Source organism: Tetranychus urticae, chromosome 1 (assembly GCF_039701765.1).
Source record: "Tetranychus urticae isolate SD_2017Ah chromosome 1, NJAU_TeUrti_SD_1.0, whole genome shotgun sequence".
Classification (NCBI taxonomy): Eukaryota; Metazoa; Arthropoda; class Arachnida; order Trombidiformes; family Tetranychidae; genus Tetranychus; species Tetranychus urticae.
In genome coordinates this window covers 29,580,731-29,594,056 of record NC_142958.1, presented here as the reverse complement: position 1 = coordinate 29,594,056, position 13,326 = coordinate 29,580,731, and the positions used below count along the sequence as shown (strand labels likewise).

The 13,326-nt window shown below is 32.7% G+C and overlaps 4 protein-coding genes across 5 annotated transcripts; 2 read left to right on the top strand and 2 right to left on the bottom strand.

Moving 5' to 3' along the window:
* Window positions 1-380: 380 nt before the first annotated feature.
* On the bottom strand, window positions 381-1,965 carry LOC107362095 (N-acetylglucosamine-1-phosphotransferase subunit gamma-like). Its single transcript, XM_015929101.3, has 2 exons — window positions 1,560-1,965; window positions 381-1,460 (listed from the first exon to the last, which is right to left on the bottom strand). The coding sequence occupies exons 1-2, from the start codon at window positions 1,673-1,675 to the stop codon at window positions 782-784; spliced, it is 795 nt and encodes a 264-aa protein (XP_015784587.1). The 5' UTR covers window positions 1,676-1,965; the 3' UTR covers window positions 381-781.
* A 618-nt stretch (window positions 1,966-2,583) lies between these two features.
* On the bottom strand, window positions 2,584-5,585 carry LOC107362094 (LETM1 domain-containing protein 1). Of its 2 annotated transcripts, none has more exons than XM_089266402.1 (6): window positions 4,879-5,585; window positions 4,266-4,771; window positions 4,036-4,182; window positions 3,869-3,965; window positions 3,654-3,777; window positions 2,584-2,759 (listed from the first exon to the last, which is right to left on the bottom strand). In XM_089266402.1, exons 1-5 carry the CDS (start codon window positions 5,078-5,080, stop codon window positions 3,695-3,697), a joined length of 1,035 nt encoding a protein of 344 aa, XP_089122528.1. In that variant the 5' UTR covers window positions 5,081-5,585; the 3' UTR covers window positions 2,584-2,759; window positions 3,654-3,694. The 2 variants fall into 2 exon arrangements, with proteins under 2 accessions (XP_089122528.1, XP_089122527.1); XM_089266401.1 differs by lacking the exon at window positions 2,584-2,759 and adding an exon at window positions 3,340-3,469.
* A 107-nt stretch (window positions 5,586-5,692) lies between these two features.
* Window positions 5,693-10,204, top strand: SMC6 (Structural maintenance of chromosomes 6). Its single transcript, XM_015928986.3, has 5 exons — window positions 5,693-6,126; window positions 6,222-7,182; window positions 7,241-8,712; window positions 8,981-9,438; window positions 9,539-10,204. The coding sequence occupies exons 1-5, from the start codon at window positions 5,832-5,834 to the stop codon at window positions 9,716-9,718; spliced, it is 3,366 nt and encodes a 1,121-aa protein (XP_015784472.1). The 5' UTR covers window positions 5,693-5,831; the 3' UTR covers window positions 9,719-10,204.
* A 36-nt stretch (window positions 10,205-10,240) lies between these two features.
* On the top strand, window positions 10,241-11,909 carry LOC107361902 (ankyrin repeat and MYND domain-containing protein 2). The gene has a single exon (XM_015928842.3). The coding sequence runs from the start codon at window positions 10,489-10,491 to the stop codon at window positions 11,731-11,733; it is 1,245 nt and encodes a 414-aa protein (XP_015784328.1). The 5' UTR covers window positions 10,241-10,488; the 3' UTR covers window positions 11,734-11,909.
* Window positions 11,910-13,326: the final 1,417 nt, after the last annotated feature.

Genomic DNA, 13,326 nt, shown 5'->3' with positions numbered 1-13,326 from the left:
GAACATTAATAATCAGTTTTAGCCCTTCGCACTTTTGTGAAACGAAAGCTTTGAGCTGGTACAAGGAATCGGTGTTTCTGGTTAATATCAAATAGCACCAAAAGCATTATCAAAAGTACTACAGAAAATGTTATTAAAAAGTTTCGTGAGTCTGAAAGATGAACGATAGCTGAGTGACTGAAAGGATGAAATGAATTATTTTCAATATTCCCAGATAAAAAATGAGTGGGAAAGATTGAATTTTGATTATTACGAAGTAATAAAAAATTTTAAAAATGAAATGTGGCCTCAAATTAGATTGGCTTTTCATTAAAGATACGATACATTGCCATTAAAAAAATTGCGCTTTGCTGGTAAATGAAATTAGATCGTTTTGGTTCTTTTTATGTGGCATTTTGTTTAACAAGTATTTATTGTAGGAGTAATTTATTTGATTAATTTAAAGATCTTTGAAGTATATAAAAGGATGATATTGTAAAAAAATAGGGTGAGAAGAAAATTATTCTCATCGCTATATCACTTGAATGATAATCATTTTGGTTCATCTAGAAATGATCACTTAGTGATTTCAATCATAGATATGAAAAATATACATAACAGCAAATAGAAAACTGATATGACAATATTAGATGATGGATGATTCATGGCAGAGTTGTATAAAAGATACATTGAGTTAAACCTTGAGAATACAGCAAAAGATCTCTTGAATTTGTATCGATGACGTTCTGGGCAAAAAAAGTCCAAATGAGATACAAATTCAAGCGATACTTTACTATAAAATTTAGATTTTGGCAGAATGTGTCTTCTCTTTCATCAAATTTTTATAAGCTCGTTTACATTGGGCAAGGTTGTCAAACTGGGGCTCTTCTTCATCATCTTTTTCCGCACCAATAGCGAACATATTACGATGGATGAGACCAGCTTCTCGAAATATTTGGTCAACTTGAAAAGTGTAAGCCTTATTGGTTATCAATTGGTTTAAACGCAAAGTCTCCAAAAGATCCCATTTAGAGCGTAAATTTTCATCCAAAGTTGGATAAACCTTGATATTTTTGGTATCACAGATGAGAGGAGTTTCAAAATACATCTCGTATCGACAAAGATCTGGTTCAGAGGCATTTAATAATCTGTTTGAAGCACCACAAATGGGATAAACCTTTACTCTTCGACGTATTTGACCAGTTTTACTTGAACATAAGTCACCATCGCGATATTTCATGCTTAAAAATGTGTTGTTCCCGATGGACCATTCACCAGACCAAATACCTAAAACTCCTTCAAATCTACTCCAATTGCTTGTTGTTTCATGTTGAGTTACATTGCGAAAGGGACAGAATCGATATTGGTACAATTCATCTAAATATGTGAAACATTGGTTTTCCAAAAGGCGTAAAGCAGATGGACCAGAAAAGTTTGCCGGTGGCTTAACGGTAGCAAGTGATTTAGGAGATGGTGTGGAGCTAATAGACAACATAAAGAATCAAAGTTAATAAGACAACTCAATAGGACAAAAAGTAAATGACATGAAAATGAATGAAAATGAAATTGTAAAGTCTTACCTTAAGCGTGTTGATTGTTCACTAACAATTCTTATTGGTACTGGGTTGACTAAATTTTCCACGCTATTTATTAACGTTATTACCGTTGTAACCAAGCAAACCAGCTGTGTTATCATTGTTAATTACTAACTGGTTGCGAGAAATCTTTGATTTCAAAAGCAATGTTAACAATGAAAAACAGATGTTGATGCACAAATATGACAGAAATTGTTTCTTTATCTGGAAAAATAAAAACATTTAAGAGTTGAACATTATTGACATTGTTCCATGAGGAAATAAATACTCAAGTAAAATCATGTAAAATGATGAGATCAAGTCAGACTGACATCGAGATGTTTCATCAGTACAAGTGAGTGAAACAAGCTGACTTTCAGAAGTTTGATTTTTAGCTTCTTGACTTTTCGAAATAAAATAATGATAGAGAAGTGATGATACAAAAGTTGAGACGGAATGAGATATGAAATCAGTTTGGAAGATCTTGGGTGAGTTAGATAAATGGTTAGATAGACAGAGAGAGAGAGCAAGGTTGACGTGTGAAACCTAATTTCAAAGCAATTCAGAGAGAGATATATTTAAAGCGAAAGAAAGGCAAAAAAGAAAGATGAAGATGAGAAAGGTACGCATTTATGGAGGGAATGAATTGGTGAAAATATCGGTGACCTGGCTTTAGGGCTATGATTATAACAATCTAATACAGTGATAGGTGACCATTCAGAAAATCATCAGATTTTGCTGATTCCTTCTTTTCTTTCCTTTATTGTGATTTTCTCGTTTCTCTTCCACTATTCAAACTACCCATTCACAATTATCGGTTCATTTTATATCCTGTTTAATCCTTCTCAGATCTTTTTCCATGCTTGTTTCAACTTGCTCATCATTTTATCATCTTCTTGTTCCTTTCTTTTTCTTTATCTCCTTTGTCTAGTCATCTTAAGTTTTGCTTTGCCTACGCTCCACCAACAATTTTCAGCTCTTCTCAAATCATATTACAATATGATTATTATATCATTACAATGATAAAATATACCTTTCTTGTGGCATCAATCGATATTATTTAGTATCCTTTCATTGGTTAGCTGCTGTTGAAAATGGACAACAACAAAATCAAAATAATGATCACTTGATAGAAAGAATCCAATTGTATTTGCAGGAAAGGCTGGAAAGTTAATTCAAGACAGTTTTTGTGTAATAGTTGAATATCTGTAAAAATAGAAAGATGATGAGAGAAATCAGTATTTTATCAAATTTATTAGAGGTAAACTTGAAAGTTGAAATTTCATCATGAAAAGGCTACTTTTGGTTTTCAATCAAAAAAATAGACCAAATTGCTACCAAAAAAAGATAGTAAATAAGTCAAAATTAATGCGTAAATAAACAGCTCTCAACACTATTGTCAAACTTGATTACACTCTTTTCAGCTACAAAAATCGTGTAAAGAACGACCTTCTTGTGCCCACAGTTATTATCGTGATGATTATGATCTATGATTATCGTTGTGATGGTAATGAAAATGGCGATTAAGTTGATAAGAGTTGAATACTTACAAAATTAATAATGTTTCAGTTCTTAAAGACAGTTAGACAAACAAAATGTTGCAACAGCACGAATGTGTTATGGACTTATCTGGCAAAAAACTTCACCAATTGAAAAATACTTGTTCAAACATATTCAATGAATACAGAAAATTTTCACCATTTTTAGTGGCTTTTAGTTCGGACAGCCTTTAAGCACCAGTTTTGGTTGAATCGAAAAAAGTCCAGCAATCAATCAGCCTCATATATTATTTCAGAAATTACTATTTACTAATTTCATTTTGGTCCTTCTTTGAAGCATAAATGTCATAGATGCTGTCAATTGAACTGAACTAGAATTGAGCTGTGGATTATTCCTAAAAATAGTCATGATGATACCTACAAAATATTTGAGAATTAGTGATAAATAGAATGTAATAATTGCGATTTGTACATTACTTGAATAAAAAAAGCATAATATTTCGTCCATAGTATTTGAGGATTTAATTTAGTTCAAGAAGAATCACAACTTATTCAGTTTCAAAGCAAATTTGCAAAGTCAATTTAATAAACACTACTTAACATGTCAAATAACAAAATTAAAGATGACTAGAAGTACAAAAGTTATTTGTAGATAAGCTTCCAATTGCTAGGCTGGTTGTATCCGAGAAAGATGGGACAATGGAGTAATAACGATGGACATGTGCCTAAAAAGAAAAGATTTTCAGTTTTGATGATTAGTAATTTATATTTATTGCATTTGATATATATGATATTCAATTAGCGGATGTATTTTACCATTCAATGCTTTAGAAATGTAAAGCCAATTATCAAGCCAATTGGTTAATTCTTCTCTACTACACCCAAAAGGATTCAATCCTCTCATGTTGGCAGCCTGTAAAATTGGAAGAAATTATCTTTAAATATTTTGATTGAAAAAATTATGAAATTGAATGTGTTCTTACAAGCTTGAGATCGTTGTCAGATAATTTTGCAGATCCTCCTAATCGTAAAATAGCTAAATCTAACTCGTGAACCAATCCACAATAGTTGACAAGTCGAGGTACTTTTCGAGGTAAAGACGTTATTCCATGCATCTTACAGAGATGAGACTGAATAAAATGATTGATAATAAAAGTGTTAATGACCTTTATCAAATAATGAAAAGATAAAAGATAAAGATTTATCAACTAACCAAATGAGATTTTGAAAGATGCAGGAGTCCGTATGGTTGCTGATCAAAAACAGGAGATACTTTGAGTAATTCTTCAACAGTTGGATGCGTTCCACTTCCAAGTTTGTCATAAATTAGTTTGCATTGCTCTTTGAAATCGATGTCAGGTGAATTGGACAACTGCTTAGGAATTGAAGAGAGTTTGAATTGAAGATAGCGAAATATGGGTCGATTGTGTTTCAATCGTTTCTTTGTTTTTTCTAATTGATAATTGAAGCGGATTTCCTTGCTCCAAAAGTGTTGAGACAATAATTGTTTAGGAAAATATAAAGCTAATGGAAACACCACGTAATTGGCGAAAGGGGCAGCTGAAACTAACAAAGTTGGTGCAACTTTGAGTAAATCCTTTGGTGTTTGATAATAGACTAAAAGCTCTTGATAAGATAAAGAGCGTACATCTTTTCCATAAGAGAGTTCTCGAGATATTCTTAGATATTCAACGGTATCAGTGTAAAGAGCTCGTGTACCTATTAAATCAAAGAATAAAAGAATTTTTCAATAAGCTGATTAAAGTGCGAAATATTTAAAAGGATGAGGATGAACAAAGAGCTTGCAGTAGAAGCAAAAAACTCACCGACGGTGAAAACTTGGTAGACTTCAAATGCTTTGGGAAATCTTTTAGATAAAACATCTTCATATGAACCGACAAATTTAGTTAAATACTCAGCTATTAGTTTACGAAAACCTTTAACCGGTTGAACATACTTTGAGTCAGGTGATGCATCTGGTTTTATAGACTTACAAAAGCGACGAACACTTAGACGAAACAATGACATAATTAATCATATGTATGTAGTTTCAAGGCAAAAATTTAGCGACAATTAATAATCACAAGTCTAGTTGACAAGAAAAAAAACATAAATACTGAAAGAAAACATTTGTCAACAAATGTAAGTTAAACTCATTATTGCATCATTTTGTAGAAAATGTACAAAAAATAGTAAAAAAACAAATTAATATCAACGATTTCTCAAATTTGATAGTAACAAGGGACAACTGTTTACAGAAAAATAGCAATCAGATTTAAACTCTACAATTAAATGATTAAAAAGGATGGTTTACTCAACCAGGTTGAGAGATAAACATGCATGTCAGCTGGCTTATTGAGTGTAAATTGAGAAGCGCCAATTATGTTTTCACAATATTTCTCAATGAAATTAAATTCCGAACTAGACTTTAAAGTAAAATAATTAACAATTAGTTTAACTTTCTTTCTTAGAATCAAAATTTTAGTAATTAACCTTTGAGTAAACTGCTTAACAAAATTTAAGAAGATTAAGATATTTTTCAGGTTGAAAAATCGCGCTCATGAGCTTACTTTATATCTGCATCCCTAGGGGCGGTTTACAAGATATCGTATTCTTTACCTTCATTCATTTTCCCGGTTCAGAAACAAAATTCGTTGTCAGACGATGGTTTGTTATTTTGCCTTTTTACTCATTGTTGACTATCACTAGTTAATTATTTCTATCTTTGTTTTTATCTACCTGTATTTTTGGATTTGTGTTTGTTTTTCTTAAACAGGACATGATGTCTGCCAAAAGAAAGCGTCGTGATAGATCACCAAGCTTATCTAGTGATTCTAAAGAAAACATAGATTTTGATGAGGAGGACAATCCTGATCGCGCCAATGATTCAGACGATTCACTGGATATGGAAATCAGCTCTATTGGAGAAACTAGCTTTCTCAATAGTCAAGATAAGTCCAATTATATTGAGTGTGGTACTATCAAATCCCTCAAATTAGTCAATTTTATGTGCCATGGCCATTTTGCTATTGAATTTGGCCCAAGAATTAACTTTGTTATCGGTCGGAATGGAAGTAAGTCACTCTTATACATGTATCTTTAGACATTTATGTCCATCTATCTTGAACTTGAATTTAAACTAACATCAATCCCATTCTTATCTTCTAAGGTGGTAAAAGCGCTATCTTGACTGCTATTGTTTTAGCTCTTGGTGGTCGTTCTCATCACACTAGTCGCGGCCAAAGCTTAAAATCTTTTATTAAAACTGGAGAGTCTAGAGCTAAAATTGTTATCAAACTGAATAATTTCAACAATATAGACAAAAGTGCAAGTTTCAAGTATGAAGAGTACGGTGACACTATCTGGATAGAGCGTCTGCTCAAGTCAGACGGTTCTTCAACTTACCATCTGAAAAACAAAAATGGCAAATCTATAACTACGATGAAAAAAGAATTGGATACCATTGTGAAACATTTCAATATACAAATCGATAACCCGATAGTCGTTCTCAATCAAGAAATCAGTCGAAATTTTCTTAACTCAAAAAACCCGCGGGACAAGTATAGCTTCTTCATGAAAGCAACTCAGTTAGAAGACATCTTAAACGACTATGCGTATGCTTCCGAGAAGACTACTTTAACTGAACTTGAATTGGATAAGAAAAAAAAGGTTTTGAAAGACGTTGCTTCAGAACTCAAAGAATTAAAGAAGAAAGTTTCATTATTCGCCAAGATAGACGACCAAAACAACAAACTGAGTTCTTTGGATAAAGAGTTACTTTGGGCCTTAGTTTGCGAAAAGGAACGAGAATTTGAAGAAATTTTGAGTAAAATCGAAGAAAATAATGGCAAAGTGATTGAGCACACAACTACAATAAATAAACTGGAAAATAAACTTACTAAGTTTTCAGCAGACAAAGAGAATACTCAGAAAGATTTGGATGACATGGCAATCAAAGTTGATGAAATAAAAGCGAAGATTGGCGAAAAGACTCAAATATTGACCGAATATAAAGAAAAAAAGAACAATTTTGCTATTGAATGCTCTAGACTGAAGAATGAACTCGATGCTATGGGAAAAGATGAAAAGCATCTTGAAAGAAAAATTAACGAACTCAAGAAACAATTCGGGTAAGTAAATCCCATGGTTACTAGTTTTATTTTACTCATGAAAAATTTTCATTTTCAGTGATGTAGAAAAAGTCGAACAAGAGAGGCATCTTAGAGCTGAAATGGTTGCTAAATTGGAAGAAGAAGAGAGGCAACTCAAAGCAGAAATACGAACCCGTAAACTTCATAAAGAACAATTACAAGGCTCTATTTCCGAGATCGAGAAAAAGATTTATGGTTGCAAGGCTGAAATTGATTCGATTAAGTCTTCAATATATAGAAAGAAACAAGATATTCAACAAGCTCGTTCTAGTGAGAATGACCAACTGTTGCGGTTCGGAGTTTACATGCCTCATTTGCTCAAACAGATTGATTTAGAATTCAAACAAGGACGATTTGTGAAGAAGCCATTAGGACCTATCGGCCATTTGATTAAGCTACGAGATCCCGGTGCAGCATTTGCTGTTGAGTGTTGTATCAAAGGGCTAGTTAGTGCCTTTTGCTGTGATAATCAAGGCGATGCAAATGTTCTTAGTCAGTTATTTAAAAGGACTCTTGGCAATGCGCGACCTCCCATGATAATAACCAGAAGATTTACTAATCTTCACAACGTTTCTTCCAATTGTATTCAAAGTGACAAATATAAATCTATATTAGAACTTCTTGACATTGACCAAGCTCCAGTCGCTAATGTACTAATTGACAGGTCTAACATCGAGTCAATTGCCTACATTGCTAACGAGGATGAAGCTCTCAACGTGATGACTAATGCAGAAAAAGTTCCACATAATTGTAATCAAGCTTACACTAAGCAAGGAACCAACATGTATCCAGTTAAAAGGAACCAATTTTTCAAGTCTTATGCGCCAAATTATAACCAAGCTAAATATCTAACTCATGACATCTCAGATTACATTCTTTCACTTGAACACGAATTGGTGGAATTGAACAAAAAGTGGGAATCTAGAACAGCTGATCTAACTCCTTTACAAGAAAATCTTCAGGAAAACAAATTGGATTTAGTTGAAACTACGAACAAGCTTTCAAAATTGTATGATCGTGCTAATGAAGTTTCCAGAGAGCTCGAAGAGTTAAAAAATGTTGTTGAAACCACTCCAGTCGAGATGGATCTGTTTGAAAAAGATCTATCTGATTTACGAATGGAAAAAACAACCAGAAATGAGAAGCTTGCTGGGTTGCAGGAAAAGTACAGTGAAATGAAAACATTAATTGAGGAAATTAATGTGAAAATAACGACCCTTCAAGATGAAAAGACTCGTCTATGCCATGAAGAGAGACCTGCAAGAGAGAAGATGAAGACTCTTGAAGACCAATTAGTCAGTGTTCAGCGAACCCTGAACCGATTTAAAGACAATCTAACTTCAGTGGAAGAAGAAATACACGATTTAAAGAAAGCTCAAGAAAGTAAAAAGCAAGAAGTCGAAAATATGAGGCAAAAAGCTATGGAGGAAACAGGACAAGAAATAAGAACGACTAGATCTCCTAGTGATGTCAAAAAAGAGATTGTCGACATAAAACGGTTTATGCAAGGTAATTTATCAATTTTATCTAAATTTTTTCATTGATGTATTAAAGTCCAATAGCATCTAACCCTTTAGCTAAAAAATATGACCAATTTTGTTCATGAAAACACTGACAAATGTGAGATGGTAATTTACATCACAATTTGATTTTCATGATTTACGAAATATTACAATCTGACTATACTCAATCTTTTATTGATTACCCCTTAATTATTAATTTAATATTTAATCTTTTGGTTACATTATATAACTTTTGTTTTTTTATTTATCTTTAGAACAAGAAAGTGAAATCGGAGATCGAGATAAGATCATCAAACAATATAATGACCGTATTGAAGCTCATGAACGTGTGCTTGAGCAAGTTGAAACTTTTGAAGAACTACTTGAAGAGTTTAAAGCCTCAACCAAAATGCGCCTTGATAAATATCGTCGATTACGAAAACAAATAACAGAAAAAGCTTGTCAAGTATTCAAGATAGCCCTTGATGCTCTCAATTTTTCCGGTATTCTTGAAATAAATCACGATGATTGTATAATTGATGGTGCCTCAAAGAAAGCAAAAACATTGGATATCAAGATAAATCCCAAAGTAATGGTTAATTCAGATGTTTACAAAGACACTAGAAGTCTTTCAGGAGGTGAAAGGTCGTATGGTACAGTTGCTTTCCTTGTTGCTTTATGGGAATCATGTAATTCACCATTCCGTATACTCGATGAAGTTGACGTTTTCATGGTAAGTTTGCATATTCCACTTCTAATGAACTTCATTGATTCATACATATTTTTCACGTTAATTCCTTACATAATTTTCTCAATTTAATTTTCAATTTCAGGATGTTGTTACCCGATCCACAGCTATGCAAATTCTTGTCGAAAATGCCAAAATGAAAGCTGGCAAACAATACATCTTTTTATCGCCTCTTGGTTTGGTGGTTGATGAAAAATATGTTCATGTTCACCGAATGCCTGATCCTGTCAGAGGAATTTCAAACGTACTGTCTCACACAGATTAATCAAAATATATTTTACACAACTTGCTATTTTTTCTCATTTCGTAATCTCTCCTTATCGCCTAATCATTCCCATTGACTGTGGTTCCTATTTTTCACCATTTCCCTTCTATCACTATCCATCTCTATCCTTAACACTCAGCTAATATTATATTCGATTATTTTTCCGTCCTATTTTCACTTATTTTTTGCACAAATCAGAAATATCAGAGTAATTCTTTGCTCATACAAAAAAATCTCCCATCCTATCAAAACCTTTTTATTGTAATGTTAATTCTACAGAATAATCTGTCAATTTTTTTTTGAAAAATGGGCTTTTCGCAAAGCTCATCAGTTGTAAATTCAGAAGTTTTCCAATCAGAAATAATTGTTAAGTTGATTAAGCGTAATAACAAGCTTGATGAGACGAATCTAAGGAGATGATTATGCCAAAGAATTTAAAAACTATTTTGTTCTATTGTAATAAAAAATGATTATTGTATTTATCAATTTTAACTGCTATGAGTCATTTTCAAGCAATTTTTAATTGTCATTTGTTCATTTAAGAATTAGCTATCCCTTAAAAATACAATTAATGATCCTACCTTAGCAATAAGTTCAAAAAACCCGCTTCTGGGCATATTTTCAGGTAACCATGACTGTTGTGTAAATCAAGATCTTGACTGCAATGAATAATTTAACAAATTGTTACCTCGATCGATTTGATTGTTTACAGTGAGTATAAATTAGTAATTTTGTTTCGTCTGCTAGTTTAGATAATCTAATTTAAAGTTATGGCCACCAAAACTGATTTATCTGCTAATGAGAAATTGATTTTCGAGAAAATATGTGAAAATAATCTCGAAGAAGTGAAGCTTTTAATGAACAAAGATGATGTCCGTTTAAATGCCGTTGATGAAAATGGAATGAGTTTCCTGTGCCAAGCTGCTTTCAAGGGATCTTATGAGATTTGCAAATTTTTAATTGAAAATGGTGCTGATGTGAACAATACTCGGCATGTCCATGGTTACACAGCGCTAATGTTTGCTGCCATAGGTGGACACTTAAAGGTTGTAGGAATTTTGCTAGAGGCTGGAGCCGACATTAATCACATTAATAGTGTTGGACGAACAGCCGCTCAAATGGCTGGTTTTGTGGGTCAACATGAAGCTGTCAACATGATCAACAATTATGTACCAAAGGAGGATGTTTTATATTACACTGAGAAACATGGACTTGAAGACGAACCTAGATTAAAGTCAAGTTTGGCTGATCCACTTTGGTCTTTATTGAGACAAACCAATATACACCCGGTTCGTATGGTAATGGAACTTGAGAAATATCCATTATTAATTGAATCAATTAACCAAGTGATAAAAGTTTTGGAGTTGATGACCGAAAGAGAGATGAAGAATAAAGATGCCAATGAAATGTTGGCTCTTAAATTCACTTACTTAGCATTTATATTGGAATATTTTGGTAAACAAATGGAAAAGTTGGAAGCCAAACATGGACCAAATGCCAATCGTAAAGAGCTTATCTCATCTTGTGGAGATTTATTGATCAAATATTGGTTGAAAGGAAGAGACTCAGATGGATTCCCTGAAAATTTAGAGAATTTCTTGAGAGAAGCAGTAAAAAGATTTCCATATCATAATTCAATGACTTTCATTCAAATTGTCAAAACTCTGTCTACCGTTTCGATTGGTGAAGAGCCAAGTGCATTGTCTCTTCTTGCACGAACTATAAGTGGACAGAAAGGTTTCATAGATGAAGAAATGGTCAATTGTGCTGCCTGTAGTGAACCCAAACCAAGTAAAAAATGTTCACAGTGTAAATTAACACAATATTGTAATCAGCGATGCCAAAAGTTACACTGGTTTACACACAAGAAATGGTGTTTAAAGATTAAAGAAGATCACGAAAAGAAATTGAAAGAAATTAGTGAAAAGAAGCAACTTGAAGACAAAAATGAACAATCAAGAAATGAAGGTGACAATCCTTCAAATCCTGATTTAAATCAATTGAATATTTCCTAATTCTTTCCACTTCTTATACTTTTATATAAAACAGCTACATGTATTGATATGCATGTAATCGATATTTCATTTATCATTGTCAAATGTTTCGTATTGCATGAAAAATACAAAAAAACATTTATTAATCTTCATAAATTATTGAAGTTGATAATATAATCGTCAATATTTAAGACCAATTTCAGTCATCAAATTTTTTCAATCTTTACCTTTATCCTATTGAAAGGTCATTCTGAGCTTGAATTGTCCAACCATTTCTAACTTGTTCATTTCAAATGGGAATAAATATTAAGATTTTTCTACCTAATCATTTAAAGCAGCTCGAAGGTTCAAATTAATGCTTTCTGTTTTCATGAAGCTTTAATAAAATAACGGATATTATTTAAAATTGATAATTTATCACTTTTTCCGTTTTCTATTGTGAATAACTCAACTTAAATTCATAATTATACCCGAAATCGTCTCCAAAGTCAATCATAACTATTTGATGTGCAGATACTTAACGCATCAAAAACTGCTTTCCAGGTCCAATTTTCATTGACAATGGTCAGTTGAGAGTCATTATGATGATTGATTCAACATTACTGTTTACCCAATCGTGTAGGAGAAGAGGATTTATTGTGAGAGAAATAAGAAAGTAACAAAAATATTTACATGTATATTTTCTTCTCGAATAGCATCTTCGTTGAAAAAAGGAGCAAATCTGGTTGTTGATGAAATAAAAAGAGCACATTAAAACATAAAACAAAATGTAATGGAAATAAACGAGAAAACTTAATGGTCAGTCCATTTGACTCGATGTGACCAAAAGACTCAAACCATAACCATGTTTCATTATGATTCTGTTGATGGTGGTCATTACGGTGATCACTATCACCAGGTTAAACCCAAAGGACCCCGAAACCAAGAGATCAAAGTGAAATAAGGATGAATGGTGAGAGATAAAAACGGAGGACAAAAAAAGAAACATGAAAGATGAATAAATGTATTTTGTTATTTTTGAATCTACTAAGAATGGTATCAACAGTAATGTTTTGGAGTCAGTATGACTAGACTTGCGCCATCATTCAACCGTTGAATCAGAGATGCATTTTTCAAGAGAATTTAGATCAAAAATTAGTTAATTTTGATTTTAAATAGTGAGGTTATGGATCTATAAATAGAAAAGATCGTCGAAATTAAATTTCCAGTTTCGTGAAAGATCACAGTAGTCTGAGTTTGTCAAGCCTTATCCTGATTTAAGCCCAGGTCAACTTACAAAAGGTCGGCATTAAGCAATTATTTCCATCAATCAGCGAGTCTAAGAGGCCAATCACGGTAATTAATGAGGTTAAAGTTTTTTTCATCTAATGTTCATGGAACGAATTTTCGTTTGTTATCAAAAAACTTCAGCATAATGCATACAGAAATGCATTGGTTCGCTACGAAAGTGTGAATAACTTTCGTTATCAAAAAACGGACACTTACTATTTTTCACTTTTTATGTACTCCTGATGGGCTAACTAAAAATATATATTTCATTAGGAAACTCGATTACACTTCATGCCGACCCCTTGTGAAACGGTTACCAGTAACCGATGATTTGGTTAGTGGGGG

What these genes read in the sequence shown, in the direction of transcription:
- LOC107362094 (XM_089266402.1), bottom strand. Translation starts at nt 5,080, where the DNA reads ATGTCATTGTTTCGTCTAAGTGTTCGTCGCTTTTGTAAGTCTATAAAA. An exon ending in CTACCAAGTTTTCACCGTCG is followed by an intron (nt 4,772 to 4,878) that starts GTGAGTTTTTTG and finishes TTGATTTAATAG; the next exon opens with GTACACGAGCTCTTTACACT. An exon ending in ATCTTTCAAAATCTCATTTG is followed by an intron (nt 4,183 to 4,265) that starts GTTAGTTGATAA and finishes CATTTTATTCAG; the next exon opens with TCTCATCTCTGTAAGATGCA.
- LOC107362095 (XM_015929101.3), bottom strand. Translation starts at nt 1,675, where the DNA reads ATGATAACACAGCTGGTTTGCTTGGTTACAACGGTAATAACGTTAATA. An exon ending in GAACAATCAACACGCTTAAG is followed by an intron (nt 1,461 to 1,559) that starts GTAAGACTTTAC and finishes GTTGTCTATTAG; the next exon opens with CTCCACACCATCTCCTAAAT.
- SMC6 (XM_015928986.3), top strand. Translation starts at nt 5,832, where the DNA reads ATGATGTCTGCCAAAAGAAAGCGTCGTGATAGATCACCAAGCTTATCT. An exon ending in CATAAAACGGTTTATGCAAG is followed by an intron (nt 8,713 to 8,980) that starts GTAATTTATCAA and finishes ATTTATCTTTAG; the next exon opens with AACAAGAAAGTGAAATCGGA. An exon ending in ATGAAGTTGACGTTTTCATG is followed by an intron (nt 9,439 to 9,538) that starts GTAAGTTTGCAT and finishes TTTCAATTTCAG; the next exon opens with GATGTTGTTACCCGATCCAC.
- LOC107361902 (XM_015928842.3), top strand. Translation starts at nt 10,489, where the DNA reads ATGGCCACCAAAACTGATTTATCTGCTAATGAGAAATTGATTTTCGAG.